Consider the following 16,680-nt stretch of genomic DNA (forward strand, 5'->3'; position numbering starts at 1 on the left):
GATTCCTGGGATGGCAAGATTGTTGTATGAGGAGGGATTGAGCCGACTAGGCCTGTATTCACTGAAGTTTAGAAGAATGAGAGATCTTGTTGAAACGTATAAAATTCTGACAGGGATGGACAGACTGGATGCAGGGATGATGTTTCCTCTAGCTGGAGGATCTGGAACAAGGGGTCACAGTCTCAGGATATGGGGTAAACCATTTAGGACTGAGATGAGGAGAAACTACTTCGCTCAGAGGGTGGTGAACCTATGGAATTCTCTACCACAGAAGGCTGTGGAGGCCAAGTCACCGAACGTATTTAAGAAGGAAATAGATTTCTGGACTCTAAAGGTGTCAAGGGATATGGGGAGAGCACAGGAGTATGGCGTTGAAATAGTGGATCAGCTATGATCATATTGAATGGCGGAGCAGGCTCGAAGGGCCGAATGACCTACTCCTATTTTTCTATGTAGAATTGTACAATTATGTATTAATTGGTATGTTTAAGATAATAGACATTTTAGGTAGTTGGATTAAATATCTCACTTTTCTAAATAACATACTGAAAGATTGAAAATGTCTTCCAGTCCTATGTTAATATCTGGCAGTTCTCAGTGACTTTGCACCAGGAGTTAAGAAAATGTTAACAATAGAAGAAATCCTGCTGTATAGCTGTCCTTGACAGCATGGTTTCATCTCAATCCCTGCATTCAATTTGCTGGTTAAAAAGATATTTTTTTTTTGTCTTTGCAAAGAAGACTGCAGCTGCTCTGTGTTATTCAGATGAAAAATCCGGTCCTCAGGAAAAAAAGGAGGGGTGAAAGAAAGGCTTGTGATTAAGAACCAGCTGTAACTGCTAGCAAAACAGTCACTTAGAGCTAGTAGTGTCCATTTAAGCAGGAGGACATATATGCATGTCAATAACTGTATTGGGGTTTAAATCATTGCTAGACTTGGTGCTTTATGAATGAGTCATCTGCAGATTAGGGAAAAAGTTTGATATGAACATATTATAAAGTAAAAGTAAATGTAATGATTTTTAATACATAAGTTGACGATATATAGAATAACATTTTGTGGGAAAAGTTGAGTAATTGTCAGGAAAGCAAAGATACTGCAGCAACAATTGACAATGGTTGGCCATTGGAAATAATGGAGTTTCTTGATATTAAGAGTTGAAATTTTCCTTTTAGTTAAGAATGCAGAATGTCTACGTTTATTCTCAACAAATGTAATATTCCCAGAAATCCCTCCATTTCAAAGCTACACGTTCCTGAATTTTTTTGGAGAAAACATGCATTCTTCCATTTTTCAAAATTGAATTTAAATTTGAATTTTTTTAATTTACATGTTTTTGCCAGTGTAGGTTATTTTCACTCTTGCCCTTCCAGAATGTGTAGTGAAAGGAGTATTAAATTATAATAAAATATCAGGCATGTTTATTAAATTTCTTAAGTAATGCAGTTTAATGATGGATAAGTAAGTACCTGCAACCCCTATAGGTAATGCAGTAATAGCTACTTCATTGTTAAAAATGTTAACACTTCCCTATCATAGCCTGTGTTGTGCACAATAGCTGTATAATGTAATATTGTCTGTATAGTATGGTAATAGTATGTCAAGCTCAATCTGTTAGCATAGTTCCCACAAATTGTTCAGTGCTTTCTGAAAATGAGTTATCAACTGCCATTATTTCATCAGCTGAAATTTCTAGTGCCCAACGTTTTATAAAAGACAAAATTGCATATTTCATAATAAAAACTTTATCCGTTGGATTATTTATCAGATTTTTTTGTCTGCCTTTCTTGGTTTTCATTTAATTGCCCCAGCTTCTTTGAAATGCCTTGGCTTGGCCCTGATCTTTTGCCCAGAATGTGATTCTGAGCTGAACTTGCTTTGTGGTCTCTGAAGGAGTACAATGTTCCGGATGTCCCAGGATGCATCAGTATTGTTCGATCAGCTGTGTTCATACAATCTTCTAGCAGTTTTTCTTATTTCCAAATTAGCTGAAGTAAAGTTAGAGGTCTAATTTCAAAATTTTTTCTCGGATAAAATTTTTATATTGAATTATTTTTAAAGAGAGGATGTGTTTTTAAAATATATGTGAGTGAATTAGATATTAAAGAAAAGATTACTAACTATACACACCTGTTGTAGCTTTTGTTTTGTGTTCTATAAACTTCAGAAAGTACATTGTGCTCAGAGATGGTTTTCCTTTTTCAAAAAACAAATTGAATTTTGAAGCGTGCAGCTTCGTTACTTCACTCTGGCAATTAAGAAATTTAATCATTTTAATTACTAACAGCTGTCCGATATAAAGCCACAGTGACAGAGAGGCAGCCTTTCATTTCATTTGTCACTGTTTTCAAAATAAAAGCAAATGAGTTAAATTTTGAAAGGGCTTGTTTCCATTTGTTATTTTGGTTGTAATTATAATTTTTACAGCTGCAAGAGATTGACGCATGCAACCCAGTAGGCAATCACAAAATATCAAATGTAATGTTTATATATATTCCTTTGGATATCACAAATCAGTAATGGGAGACCCTTTCCTCGTCTTCCACCACCCCCCACAACAACCCCACCCCACCGAAACCACAACCAATATTGACAGCCCATTCCTTGCCCTAACCTTACTCCTGACTGACACCAGCAATCCGCTCATGAGGCAAACCTTGCATTCAAATCCTCTGGTTCACCTTTCATACTTCTGTTAAATCTCAGGTTCTCCCTCAGTGATACCAGATCAAAGGATTCTCCCAATGATGCCAAGCTCCCATCAGCCCCACTGTGGTACCATCAAACTCCAGGATTATTATAACACAGTGCTGCTAAAGCCCCGAACGTACGAACTAGGAGCAGAAGTAGGCCACTCGGCCCCTTGAGCCTGCTCTGCCATGTAATAAGATCGTGGCTAATCTGAATGTAACCTCAACCCCATATTCCTGCCTACCCCCGATAACCTTTTCACTCTCTTGTCAATCAAGAATCTATCTAGCTCTGCCTTATCAATATTCAAAGACTCTGCTTCCACCGCCTTTTGAGGAAGAGAGTTCCAAAGCGTCTCAACCCTCAGAGAAAAACTTTTCTTCTCTGTCTTAAATGAGCGATTTTTAAACTGTGACCCCTAGTTCTAGATTCTCCCACATGAGGAAACATCCTCTCTACATCCACCCTGTCAATACCCCTCATGATTTGAAAGATTTCAGTAAAGTCACCTTACTCTTAATTTGAGTGGATACAAGCCTAACCTGTCCAGTCTTTCCTCATGAGACAACCTGCCCATTCTTGGTATCAGTCTAGTGAACCTTCTCTGAACTGCTTGTAATGCATTTACATCTCTCTTTTAAATAAGGAGACCAGTACTGCACACACCACTCCAGATGTGGTCTCATCAATGCCCTGTACAACTGAAGCACAACCTCCCTACTTTTGTAATCAATTCCCCTTGTAATAAATGATAACACTCTATTAGCTTTCCTAATTACCTACTATACCTACATACTAACCTTTTATGATTCATGCACCAGAAAACCCAGATTCCTCTGAATCTCAGAGCTCTGCAATGTCTGACCATTTAGATAAGCTTCTTTTTTACTCTTCCTGCCAAAAAGAATGATTTCACATTTACCCACATTATACTCTATTTGCCAGATCTTTGCCCACTCACTTAACCAACCTATCTATGTCACTTTGGAGCCTCCTTACGTCCTCTTCACAATTTACTTTCCTACCTATCTTAGTGTTGTCAGCAAATTTAGCAACCATTCCTTCGGTCGCTTCATCCAAGTCATTTATATAAATTGTAAAAAGTTGAGGCCCCAGCACTGATCCCTGTCGCACACCACTCGTCACACCCTGCCAGCCAGAAAAAGACCCGTTTATGCCAACTCTCTGCATCCTGTTAGCTAGCCAACCTTCTATCCATGCCAATATGTTACCCCGTACATCATGAGTTTTTATTTTTTGCAATAACCTTTGATGTGGCACTTTATCAAATATCTTCTGGAAATCTAAGTGCAGTACATCCACAGGTTCCCCTTTATCCACTGCACATGTGACTTCTTAAAGGAACTCCAATAAATTGGTTAAACATGATTTCCCTTTTACAAAACTATGTTGACTCTGCCTTGATTGCCGTTAAGTTTTGTAAGTGCCCTTCTATAATATCTTCAATAATAGCTTCTAACTTTTCCCTATGACAGATATTAGGCTAACTGGCCTATAGTTTCCTGCTTTCTGTCTCCCTCCCTTTATGAATAAAGGAGTTATATTTGCTATTTTCCAACCTAATGGAATCTTCCCTGGATCTAAGGAATTTTGGTAGATTAAAGCCAGTGAGTGCATCAACTATCTCACTAGCCACTTTTTTCAAGACCTTAGGGTGAAGTCCATCTAGACCTGGGGATTTGTCAGCCTGCAGCCCCAACAATTTGCTTAATACCACTTCCCTGGTGATTGTAATTTTCCTGCGTTCCTTCCTCCCTTCCATTTCCTGATTTACAGCTCTTTCGGATGTTATTTGTGTCCTCTATTGTGAAGACCGAAGACCGTCTCCCTGCTTTCCAGACTGATTCCCCAGATACAATCTCTTTCAGACCCACACTCACTTTAACTTTTCTTATTTAAATATCTACAGCAATTCTTACTATCTGTCTTTATATTACTAGCTAGCTTTCTTTCATACTCTAATTTTCCCCTCCTCATTAATCTTTTTGTAATTCTTTGCTGTCCTTGATATCCTTTCCGATCTTCTGACCTGCTACCAGTCTTTGTGTAATTATATGCTTTTTCTTTAAGCTTGAGACTGTCTTTAACCATTTTAGTTAACCACGGTGGTGGGCCCTCCCCTTGGAATTTTTCTTTCTCAATGGAATATATCTATTCTGTGTTTTCTGAAATATCCCTTTAAATGTCTGTCACTGAACTTCTATTGGCATATTGCTTAACCTCATTTGCCAGTTCACTTTAGCTAGCTCTGCTTTCATGCCCACATAATTGCCTTTATTTAAGTTTAAAATACTAGTCTTGGACGCACTTGTTTCTCCCTCAAAATGAATGTAAAATTCAATCATAATATGATTGCTGCTTCCTAGGGGTGCCTTCACTAGGAGATTATCAATTAATCCTATCTCGTTGCTCAATACCAGATCTAGTATAGCCTGCTCTCTGGTTGGCTGCAGATTGTGCTGTTCTAAGAAACTATTCCAAAAACATTCTATGAACTCCTTATCTACGCTACCTTTCCCCATCTGATTTTTCCAGTCTATATGTAAATTAAAATCCCCCATGATTATTGCTGTACCTTTCTGGCAAGCTCCCATTATCTCTTCTTTTATTCTCTGCCCTACTGTGTATTTACAATTAGGGGCCCTGTACACCACTCCCACAAGTGACTTATCTTTATCATTCCTCATCTCAACCTAAACCTCTTCTACATCCTGGTTTCCTGAACTTGAGTCTTCAATGTGCTAATACCATCATTAATTAACAGAGCCACCCTTCCACCTTCCCTAACTTTCTGTTCTTCCTAAATATCACACATCCATCAATATTCAGATCCCAATCTGTCACATCCTGTAGCCATGTCTCTGTAATGGCTATCAGATCATACTTATTTATTTCTATTTGCGCTTTCAGTTCATCTGTTTTGTTTTGAATGCTACCTGCATTTAGATACAGAGCCTTTAGTTTTGTCCTTTTATTATTTTCGTAGAATGTTGCCTTATCTGCTGATTTACTCTTAGATTTGTACCCTCTGTCCCTTCCTGTCAAGGTCTGTTTATCATTTCCCATATTAATGCCTGTCTCTCTTGCCTTGTCTCTATTCTTTGGTTTACCACGTCTTTCCAAATTCAATCCCCTGCCTCCGCTATTCAGTTTAAAACCCTCTCTACTTCCCTAGTTAGGTGGCTTGCGAGAACACCAGCCCCAGCATGGTTCAGGTGTAGACTGTCCCAATGGTACAGATCCTACTTTTCCTAATATTGGTGCCAGTGTCCCACAAACTAGAACCCACTCCTCCCACATCAGTCTTTGAACCAAGCATTCATTCCTCTAATCTTATTTGTCCTATCCCAATTTGCACGTGGCTCAGGTAATAATCCAGAAATTTTTACCTTTGAGGTTCTGCTTCTTAACTTGGTGCTTAGCTCATCATACTGACCATGCAGAGCCTCCTTCCTCATCCTGCCTATGTCGTTGGTAGCTACATGGACCATGACTACTGGATCCTCCCCCTCCCACTACCAGTTCCTCTCTAGTCCTGAGCAGATGTCCTGAACCCTGGCACTGGGCAGGCAACAAAGCTACCTGGACCCTTGCTCTTTGCTACAGAGAACAGTGTCAATCCCCCTTACTATACTGTCCTCAACTACCCCTTTTTGCTCCCCCCACTTGGATGGCTTCCTGTACTACGGTGCCATGGTCGGTTTGTTTATCCACCCTGCAGCCCCCACTCTCATCCAAACAAGCTGAGAGAACCTCAAATCTGTTGGACAATTGCAGAGGCTCACACCCCTGCACTCCTGCCATCTGGGTCCCCTTACCTGCCTCATTCAGTCACATCCTCGTGGCTGGAGAGATGGTGTGAAGGGGAGAGTTTCAGATTCCTGGGGTATTCGAACTGGTTCTGGGGGAGGTGGGACCAGTACAAACTGGGCAGGACCGGGACTGATGTCCTAGGGGGAACATTTGCTAGAGTGGTTGGGGAGGGTTTAAACTAAAATGGCAGGGGAATGGGAACCTTTGCAAGGAGTCAGAGGAAGGGGAATCAAAGACAAGAACAAAAGACAAAGTGGATTAAGAAAAGTGGTAGTCAGAGAAATCAAGGGCAAGAATCAAACAGGGCCTCAGTGAAAAATAGTGGGAATGGGACAAGTAATGTTAAAAAGACAAGCCTCAAGGCTTTGTGCTTTAACGCGAGGAGCATTCACAATAAAGTGGATGAATTAACTACACAAATAGATGTAAACAGGTATGATATAATCGGGATTACGGAGACATGGCTGCAGGGTGACTAGAGATGGGAACTGAACGTCCAGGGGTATTCAGTATTTAGAAAGGACAGACAAAAAGGAAAAGGCGGTGGAGTTGCATTGGTGGTTAAAGAGGAAATTAACGCAATAGTGAGGAAGGATATTAGCTCCGACGATGTGGAATCTGTATGGGTAGAGCTGAGAAACACTCCTAAAGGGCAAAAAACATTAGTGGGGGTTGTATATAGACCCCCAAACTGTAGTGGTGATGTTGGGAATGGCATTAAACAGGAAATTAGAGACGCATGTAATAAAGGAACATTTGTAATTATGGGTGACTTTAATCTGCACATAAATTGGGCAAATCAAATTAGTAACAATATCGTAGAGGAGGAATTCCTGGAGTGTATACGGGATGTTTTTCTGGACCAATACATTGAGGAACCAACGAGAAAACAGGCCATCCTCGACTGGGTATTGTGTAATGAGAAAGGAATAATTGGCAATCTAGTTGTGCGAGGCCCCTTGGGGATGAGCGACCATAATATGATAGAATTCTTCATCAAGATGGAGAGTGACGTAGTTGACTCTGAGACTAGGGTCCTGAATCTTAATAAAGGAAACTACGATGGTATGAGGCGCGAGTTGGCTATGATGTCTTGGGAAACGTTGCTTCAAGGGATGACGGTGGATAGGCAATGGCAAACATTCAAAGGGTGCATGGGTGAACTGCAACAATTGTTTATTCCTGTCTGGTGTAAACGTAAAACAGGAAAGGTGGCCGAACCGTGGCTTACAAGGGAAATTTTAGATAGTATTAGATCCAAGGAAGAGGCATACAAATTGGCCAGAAAAAACAACAGACCTGAGGATTAGGAGCAGTTTAGAATTCAGCAAAGGAGGACCAAGGGATTGATTAAGAAGGGGAAAATAGAGTACGAGAGTAAGCTTGCAGGGAACATAAAAACTGACTGTAAAAGTTTCTATAGGTATGTGAAGAGAAAAAGATTGGTGAAGACAATCAGAAACAGGGGGATTTATAATGGGGGACAAAAAAATGGCTGACCAACTAAATACATACTTTGGTTCTGTCTTCACAAAGGAGGACACAAATAACATATCAGAAATGTTGGGGAACATAGGGTTTAGTGAGAGGGAGGAACTGAAAGAAATCAGTATTAGTAGGGAAATTGATGGGATTGAAGGCCTATAAATCCCCGGGGCCTGATAATCTACACCCCAGAGTACTTAAGGAAGTGGCCCTAGAAATAGTGGATGCATTGGTGGTCATCTTCTGAGATTCGATAGACTCTGGAACAGTTCCTACAGATTGGAGGGTAGCTAATGTAACCCCACTATTTAAAAAGGGAGGCAGAGAGAAAACATGGAATTATAGACCAGTCAGCCTGACGTCGGTAGTGGGGAAAATTCTAGAGTCCATTATATAAGATTTAATAGCTGAGCACATGGAAAACAGTGGCAGAATCAGACAGAGTCAGCATGGATTTATGAAAGCGAAATCATGCTTGACAATTCTACTGGAATTTTTCGAGGATGTAACTAGTAGAGTTGATGAGGGGGAGCCAGTAGATATGGTTTATTTGGACTTTCAGAAGGCTTTCGACAAAGTCCCACATAAGAGATTGGCGTGTAAAATTAAAGCGCATGGGATTGGGGGCAGTGTATTGAGATGGATAGAAAACTGATTGGCAGACAGGAAACAAAGAGTAGGAATAAATGGGTCTTTTTCTGAATGGTAGGCAGTGACTGCTGGGGTACCGTAGGGATCGGTGTTGGGACCCCAGTTATGCACAATATATATTAATGATTTACATGAGGGAATTAAATGTAATATCTCCAAATTTGCAGATGACACAAAGTTGAGTGGGAGGGTGAGCTGTGAGGAGGATGCAGAGATGCTTCAGTGTGATTTGGACAAGTTGATTGAGTGGGCCAATGCATGGCACATGCAGTATAATGTGGATAAATGTGAGGTTATCTATTTTGGTAGCAAAAACAGGAAGGCAGATTATTATCTGAAGGGCTATAAGTTGAGAGAGGGGAATGTGCAACGAGACCTGGGTGTCCTTGTACACCAGTCACTGAAGGTAAGCACGAAGGTGCAGCAGGCGGTAAAGAAGGCAAATAGTATGTTGGCCTTCATAGCGAGAGGATTAGAGTACAGGAACAGGGATGTCTTGCTGCAATTGTACAGAGGGCCTTGGTGAGACCACACCTGGAATATTGTGTGCAGTTTTGGTCTCCTTATCTGAGGAAGGATGTACTTGCTATAGAGTGAGTGCAGCAAAGGTTTACCCGACTGATTCCTGGGATGGCAGGACTGACATACGAGGAGAGATTGAGTCAATTAGGATTATAGTCGCTGGAGTTCAGAAGAATGAGGAGGATCTCATAGAAACCTATAAAATTCGAACAGGACTTGACAGGGTAGATGCAGGAAGGATGTTCCTGATGGTGGGGGAGTCCAGAACCAGGGGTCACAGTCTGAGGATATGGGATAGACCATTTAGGACTGAGATGAGGAGAAATTTCTTCACCCAGAGAGTGGTGAGCCTGTGGAATTCGTTACCACAGAAAGTAGTTGAGACCAAAACATTGTATGTTTTCAAGAAGGAGTTAGATATAGCTCTTGGGGCGAAAGGGATCAAAGGGTATGGGGAGAAACTGGGAGCAGGCTATTGAGTTGGATGATCAGCCATGATCATAATGAATGGCAGAGCAGGCTCGAAGGGCCGAATAGCCTACTCCTGCTCCTAGTTTCTATGTCCCTGGCCACTGACCAAACCCAAACTGAAACCTAGTAAAGCACAGGATGGTCCAAAGTGCAGCTAAACCCCATTCTTCCTCTCCAGGGTGACTCATTACCAGGTATTTGCTTCCATTTGGTGCATTAAGCTGGGAGTAGGAGCCCTCTTGCTCATATTCTCAGCTTTAAAACTGCTAAATAAAAGTTAACTGCACGTGTAAGAGTAGATATACTGTTCTTTGCAGAATGAATAGCTTTTAAAAAAAAATAGTTCATGGCATGAGATTGTGGTAGTGAGCAATTGCCTTGAACCACTGGTCCATGTGGTGTTGTCTTCCCCAGTACGATCAGAATGGGAGTTCCAGGATTTTGACCCACTGCTGATGAAGCAATAAACGCTGACCAAGCCAGCGAAGCTCATATCCCATTAATGAATTAAAAAAAAACTTTGCTTATGATTGAGAGTAGACTGAGGTGGTAATTGGGTAAATTGGATATTTTCCTGCTTTTTGTGGACAGGCCATACGTGGGAAATTTTCCATTTTGACAGGTAAATGCCAGTGTTGTAACTGTACTGGTAAAGTTTGGCTTGAGGTGCAGCTGGTTCTGGAGCACAAGTCATCTTCAATGCAGCCGAGATGTTGTCGGGGCCTATAACCTTTGCTGTTGCCAATGTGCTTAGCTATTTCTTGACATCATGTGGAGTGAATTGAACTGGCTGAAGACTGTCACTATGATGGTGAGCTTGAGGGGAAACATAGATCAACTCAATGTTTCTGGCTGAAGATGCATGCCATTGCCTTAAGTTTTTGCATTTGCACGTTAGATTCTGCCATCGAGGATGAGAAAATTCATGGCGCTGCCTCCGTCCCATTAGTTGTTTAATTACCCATTATCTTTCACGACTGGATGTGGCAGCACTGCAGAACTTTGGTCCGATGCATCAGTTGTGAAATTACTTAGCTGTGTGTATAGCTGTGCATATAGGTAGCTTCTATTTAGCATGCAAGTCATCCTATGCAGCTTCACCAGTTTGGCACCTCATTTTTAGGTAATGCTGGTGCTGCTCCTGACATGTTCTTCATTGAACCAGGGTTGATCCCCTCTAATTGTAGAGTTAGGGATATACTGGGCCATGAGATTACAGATTGTGATGGAATACAATTCTGACGATGCCTGTAGTGTCTCAAGGATGTCCAGTTTTGAGCAGCAAGATTTGTTCTTTAATCCATCTTGTTTAGCATGGTGGTAATGACACACAACATGATGGAGGGTATCCCCAGTAGGAAGATACCTTCACAAAGTCTGTATGGTGGTCACTTGTATAATAGTGCCATGGATAGATGCATCTGCAATAGGTAGATTGGTGAGGATAAGGTCAAATAGCTTTTTGTTGGTTCTCTCTTCATCTTTTGTACACCTAGTCTGACAGCTATGTCCTTTAGGATGCGACCAGCTCATTCACTATTGGTGCAATAGAGCCACTCTTGGTGATGGACATTGAAGACCCCCATTCAGAGTATGTTCCGTTCCCTTCCTATCCTCAGTGCTTCTTTCACGTGATGTTCAACATGGATGAGTATGATTGATCAGCTGAGGGAGGGCAATAACTGGTAATCAGTTGGAGGTTTCTTTGACTTGATGTCATGAGACTCCGTGGGACCTGGTGCCAATGTTACGGACTCCCAGGTCCACTTTCTAACTGTACACCACTACCACTGATGGGTCTGTCCTGCCAGTGGGACAAGATGTGTTGGATAAATCTGTGACTTTGAAAGGTTTGAATCTGAATATGACTCCAGTTTTTGCTTGATTTAGCGTGTGGGACAGCTCTCCCAGTTTAGCCACAAGTCCCAGATGTTAGTGGGGAGAACTTTGCGCGGCGACCGGACTGGGTGTGCCTTTGTCATATTTGATGCTGGATTGTCTGGTTTCACTTTTTTGTTTGTAGTGGTCTGCTACAACTGAGTGATTTACTGGGCCACTTCAGAGGGCATTTAAGAGTCAGCTACATTGTGGTGGTTTGCAAGTCACATGCAGGCCAGACCGGATAAGGACAACAATTCCATTTGTTAACAGACAGTGAACCAGTTGGGTTTTTACAATTCAGCAGCTTCATGGTCACTGCTACTGATACTAACTTTCTGTGCCTCATATGTTTGTTGAATTGAATTAAAATTCCCTAGCTGCTATGGTAGGACTTGAACTCATGTCTCCAGATCATTTGTCCAGGCCTGTGGGTAGCAATGCTAGCAACATAACTGTGCTAGTGTTAGGATTCCCATAGAGACCAATAACCATTGAAAGAAATTCAAACTCCCAGTGGCCAACTTAAAGGAATCGCACAACATTTCAGGTTTTAAGACTTTTACTGTAACAAGCAAACTAAAAGCAACAATAACTAAACGGTATATCCTCGGCAACTTATGCTGTAAACTACAGAAAAATTCCTTTGTTAGTGTTTTAATGTGACCGCAAATCTCCCTCCACAGTTAGACTTTCATATGTCCCTTAAGTAGACACTCTATTGGAAGCAATCCAAAACGACTCTTAGTTCCTGAGGGTTTGCTTCACTTCTTTTCCATTTCCGGCTGGATAATTGCTAATCCCTGGACTGGCTGTCACAGTTAAGGGTGTCGCTTTCATGCTCTCTCTCCACCCTCCCCCCACTCTCTCTCTCTTTCTCTCTCTCTCTCTCCTCCTCCTCCTGCCTCAATGACGAAACTTCTGATGCTATACTCGAATGCCAGCCCCATTAACTGATCAACATCAAAGTGGAATGATTTAAAAGGGGGCAACTTAAAATGAGGACTTAATGTATGTTGGGTTAAAATTTTGGAATACCTACTGACAAATTGTGGATGTTTTATTACAACAAGGCCTGCAACAGTCCAAGGAGAATTTTTCCACTGCTAATCTCTTAGGGCAGTTAGGATTGGGCAATAAATGTGGTTTATGTCCTGACATTAAATCAAAGAAACATGAAAACTATTTATTGAATACTTCCTTGTCAAATTACTCCTTCCAAATTGTACCACCGCACACTTTTCAGGGTTAAATTCCATCTGCCACTTATCTGCCATTTGACCATCCAGTCAAAATCTTCCTGTAGCCCAAGACACTCAACCTCACTATTAACCACCCGGCCAATCTTTTTGTCATCCGCAAACTTAATAATCCTACCCCCCACATAGTCATCTATGTTGTTTATATAAATGACAATAGGGGACCCAGCACAGATCCCTGTGGTACGCTATTGGACACCGGCTTCCAGTCACTAAAGCATCCTCCTGTCATCACCCTCTGTCTCCTACAACTAAGCCAATTTTGAATCCACCTTATCAAATTACCCTGTATCCCATGTGCATTTGCCTTCTTTATAAGTCTCCTATGTGGGACCTTGTCAAAGGCTTTGCTGAAATCCATATAAATCAACTGCACTATCATCATCTACACACCTGGTCACCTCTTCAAAAAATTAAATCAAATTTGTTAGGCATGAACTCCCTCTGACAAAGCCATGCTGACTATCCCTGATCAAACCTTGCCTCTCCAAGTGGAGATAGATTCTCTCCTTCAGAATTTCCTCCAATAGTTTCCCTACCACTGACTTGAGACTCACTGGCCTGTAGTTCCCTGGCTTATCTCTACAACCCTTCGTAAATAGCGGAACCACCTTAGCTGTTCTCCAGTCCTCTGGCACCTCCCCCATGGCCAGAGAGGAATTAAAAATTTGGGTCAGAGCCCCTGCGATCTCGTCCCTTGCCTCCCTCAGCAGTCTGGGACACAAATCATCAGGACCTGGAGATTTGTCCACTTTTAAGCCTGCGAACACCTCCAATACCTTGTCACTTCTATATCAATTTGCTTAAGAACCCCGCAGTCTCTCTGCCCGAGTTCGATACCTTCATCCTCTTTCCCGTGGGTGAAGACGGACGTGAAGTATTCATTCAACACTCTAGCGATGTCCTCTGGCTCCACCCATAGAATGCCCCCTTGGTCCCTTATGGGCCCTACTCTTTCCCTGGTTATCCTCTTCCCATTGATATACTTATAGAATATTTTAGGATTTTCCCTACTTTTACCAGCCAGAGCTTTCTCATATCCCCTCTTTGCTCTCCTAATTGCTTTCTTAAGCTCCACCCTGCACTTTCTCCGCTGATTTGCTTCCCTTGTATCTACTAAAAGCCTCTCTTTTCTGTCTTATCGTAACCTGAATATCTCTGGTCATCCATGGTTCTCTGGGCTTGTTACTTCTTCCTATTACCCTAGAGGGAACATGTTGAGCCTGTACCCTCCCCATTTCCTTTTTGAATGCCCTCCAATGCTCCCGACAAGTAGCTGTTCCCAGTCTACCTTGGCCAGATTCTGCCTTATTTTACTAAAATCTACTCTCTCCCCCAATCCAAAACATTTGTTTGCAACTTGTCTATTTCTTTGTCCACAACAAGCTTAAACTGTACCATGTTGTGGTTACTATCACTAAAATGCTCCCCCACCACCACCTCAGCCACCTGTCCGGCTTCATTCCCCAGAATTAGGTCCAGCACTGCACCGTCCCTTGTTGGACCCTCTACATATTGACCTAAAAGGTTCTCCTGCACACATTTCAAGAAATCCAATCCATCCAAGCCCTTAACACTATGTCTATCCCAATTAACGTTGGGAAAGTTGAAATCACCTAATACAATTACCCTATTTTTATTGTTTTTACACACCTCCGCAAATTTTGCACACATTTGCTCCTCAATTTCCCGCTGACTATCTGGGGGTCTATAATAAACACTTAACAATGCGGCTGCCCCGTTTTTATTCCTACGCTCTCCCCACAAAGCTTCATTCGATGCCCCCTCCAAGATATCACCTCTCCTTACTGCAGTAACTGACTCCTTAATATATAATGCAATGCCTCCTCCTCTTTTACCCCCTCCCCTGTCTCGCTTGAAGATTCTATATCCCAGAATGTTGAGCTGCCAGTCCTGCCCCTCCCTCAACCACGTGTCAGTGATGGCTACTATATCACAATTCCACGTGTCAAACCGCACCCTTAACTCATCCGTTTTACCTGTAATACTCCTGGCATTAAAGTCGAGACCACCCAGCCTTGCCTTACTCCCTTGAAGCTTAATGCAGCTGTACTCCCTCTGACTTGATTGTTTTACTGTATTATGATGTGTTCCTATTCTGCTAACATTCTGTGTCCCCTCCTCCTGCCGATAGCATTAGCAAACCTGCCCGCAAGTATGTCCCGCTCTGGTTCAGATGTAGACCGTCCCGCTTGTACAAGTCCCACCTTTCCCAGAAACGGTCCCAGTGATCCAGGAATCTAAAATCCTCCCTCCTGCACCAGCTCTTAAGCCATGTATTCATCTGCGCTATTCTCCTATTTCTGAGCTCGCTAGCACGTGGCACTGGGAGTAATCCAGAGATTACAACCCGAGAGCTCTTGCTTTTTAGTCTACTGCCTAACTCCCTGAATTCTTGGTGCAAGACCTCATCACTCTTTCTACCTATGTCATTGGTATCAACATGTACTATGACCTTTGCCTTATCGCCCTCCCTCTTCAGGATGCCCTTTAACCATTCAGTGACATCCTGGACCCTGGCACCAGGGAGGCAAAGTACCATCCTGGAGTCATGTTGACGGCCACAGTAGCGCCTATCTGTTCCCCTGACTATAGAATCCCCTATTACTATTGCTCTTCCTCCCTTCCTCCCCTCCTGTACAGACAGGCTGCTTGTGGTGCTAGTTCAGCTAGTTCAAAAAGCCATCAGGTGGAACTTGTGTAGTTCAAAACTCTGCCCAATGTTCCATTCCGATTTTAAACATCAGAACATAATAAATGAAAGCAGGTGAATTGGTTCCTCAAGTCTGCTCCTCTCCTCCACCATTCAATAAGATTATGGTTGATCTTATTGTGGTCTTAACTCCATTTTCTTGCCTGCCCCCCATAACCTTTGACTCACTTGTTGATCAAAAATCTGTCTAACTTAGTTTTGAATATACTAAATGACCAGTCTCCACTGCTCTCTGAGGTTTTAAAAAAAGACATTCAAGTGATCAAATGTAAGAATAATTATTTTTTATCCTTGTAATTTATTTGGGAAATATTATTTTGTTCTCTAAGAAGGAACATTTTTCATTATTTAACTTTTATCTAGTTTTAACCTATTAAAACTTTTGAGATGTTCTGGATAAGAACTACCAATTTAGTAAATATCTGGTACCATTAGTAAATCATATGGTTGGTAATTGTAATAGCCACTTGCATTGCCTGGGCCTATGCGGTATTGCCCCGTTGGCCAAATTCTTAGCTTCCAGCAGCCAAAAGAAGTGAAGTGGGAAATGCATTTTGTTGAACCAATGTTTTAAGCATCATAGAAGCATTTTGGGGCTGGCTATTTGGCTAGAGTGTGGTGCAGAGTAACGCCAACAGTGTGGGTTGAATCTGGTTGAGGTAGTTCTGGGGCCTGCTTCTTCACCTTGCCTCATAGTGATGTCATGGCATAAGCCCTGATTAGCAACTCTTGGTCAACAAATGACATTACATGAAGAGAGAGAGGCATTCTAATGAAGGGTGTGCAGTGGAACAGTCTGTACCAATGAACAGCTGCTCCTAATTTACAGCCCTGAAATGATAAAAGTCACTTTTGAGAATGAACAGATTTATATCTCTTAAATCAAGTTCTTGAGTAATTTTGTTTTGCTTCCCTTCACCAGCTACACTTAGCAGCCCTGGCATCATTAAAAACGGACATAGTGGATCTCAATAAAAGACTCCAACATACAGAACGGGAGAGGGACTTGTTAGAAAAGAAGTTGGCAAAATCCCAGGTAAGCCAAGGACAGTTATAGGTTTTATGCTTTAATGTTGGTTATCGTTCAGAATGAATAATTATGGGGGCAATAAAGCATAAAATATGAAGATATTCAATTGTTTTCAGGGATTAAT

General features: G+C 41.8%; 1 protein-coding gene across 2 annotated transcripts in view; it reads left to right on the plus strand.

The window, feature by feature from the left end:
• mcc (MCC regulator of WNT signaling pathway) overlaps window positions 1–16,680 on the plus strand; it is a 215,550-nt gene that overhangs the window by 94,467 nt on the left and 104,403 nt on the right. For both annotated transcript variants that reach the window (XM_078566344.1, XM_078566348.1), the window contains one exon: window positions 16,449–16,562. In XM_078566344.1, coding sequence (XP_078422470.1) covers window positions 16,449–16,562 — 114 coding nt within the window. The remainder of the gene's footprint in view (window positions 1–16,448; window positions 16,563–16,680) is intronic.

This window comes from Cetorhinus maximus, chromosome 2 (assembly GCF_964194155.1).
Source record: "Cetorhinus maximus chromosome 2, sCetMax3.hap1.1, whole genome shotgun sequence".
Lineage (NCBI taxonomy): Eukaryota > Metazoa > Chordata > Chondrichthyes > Lamniformes > Cetorhinidae > Cetorhinus > Cetorhinus maximus.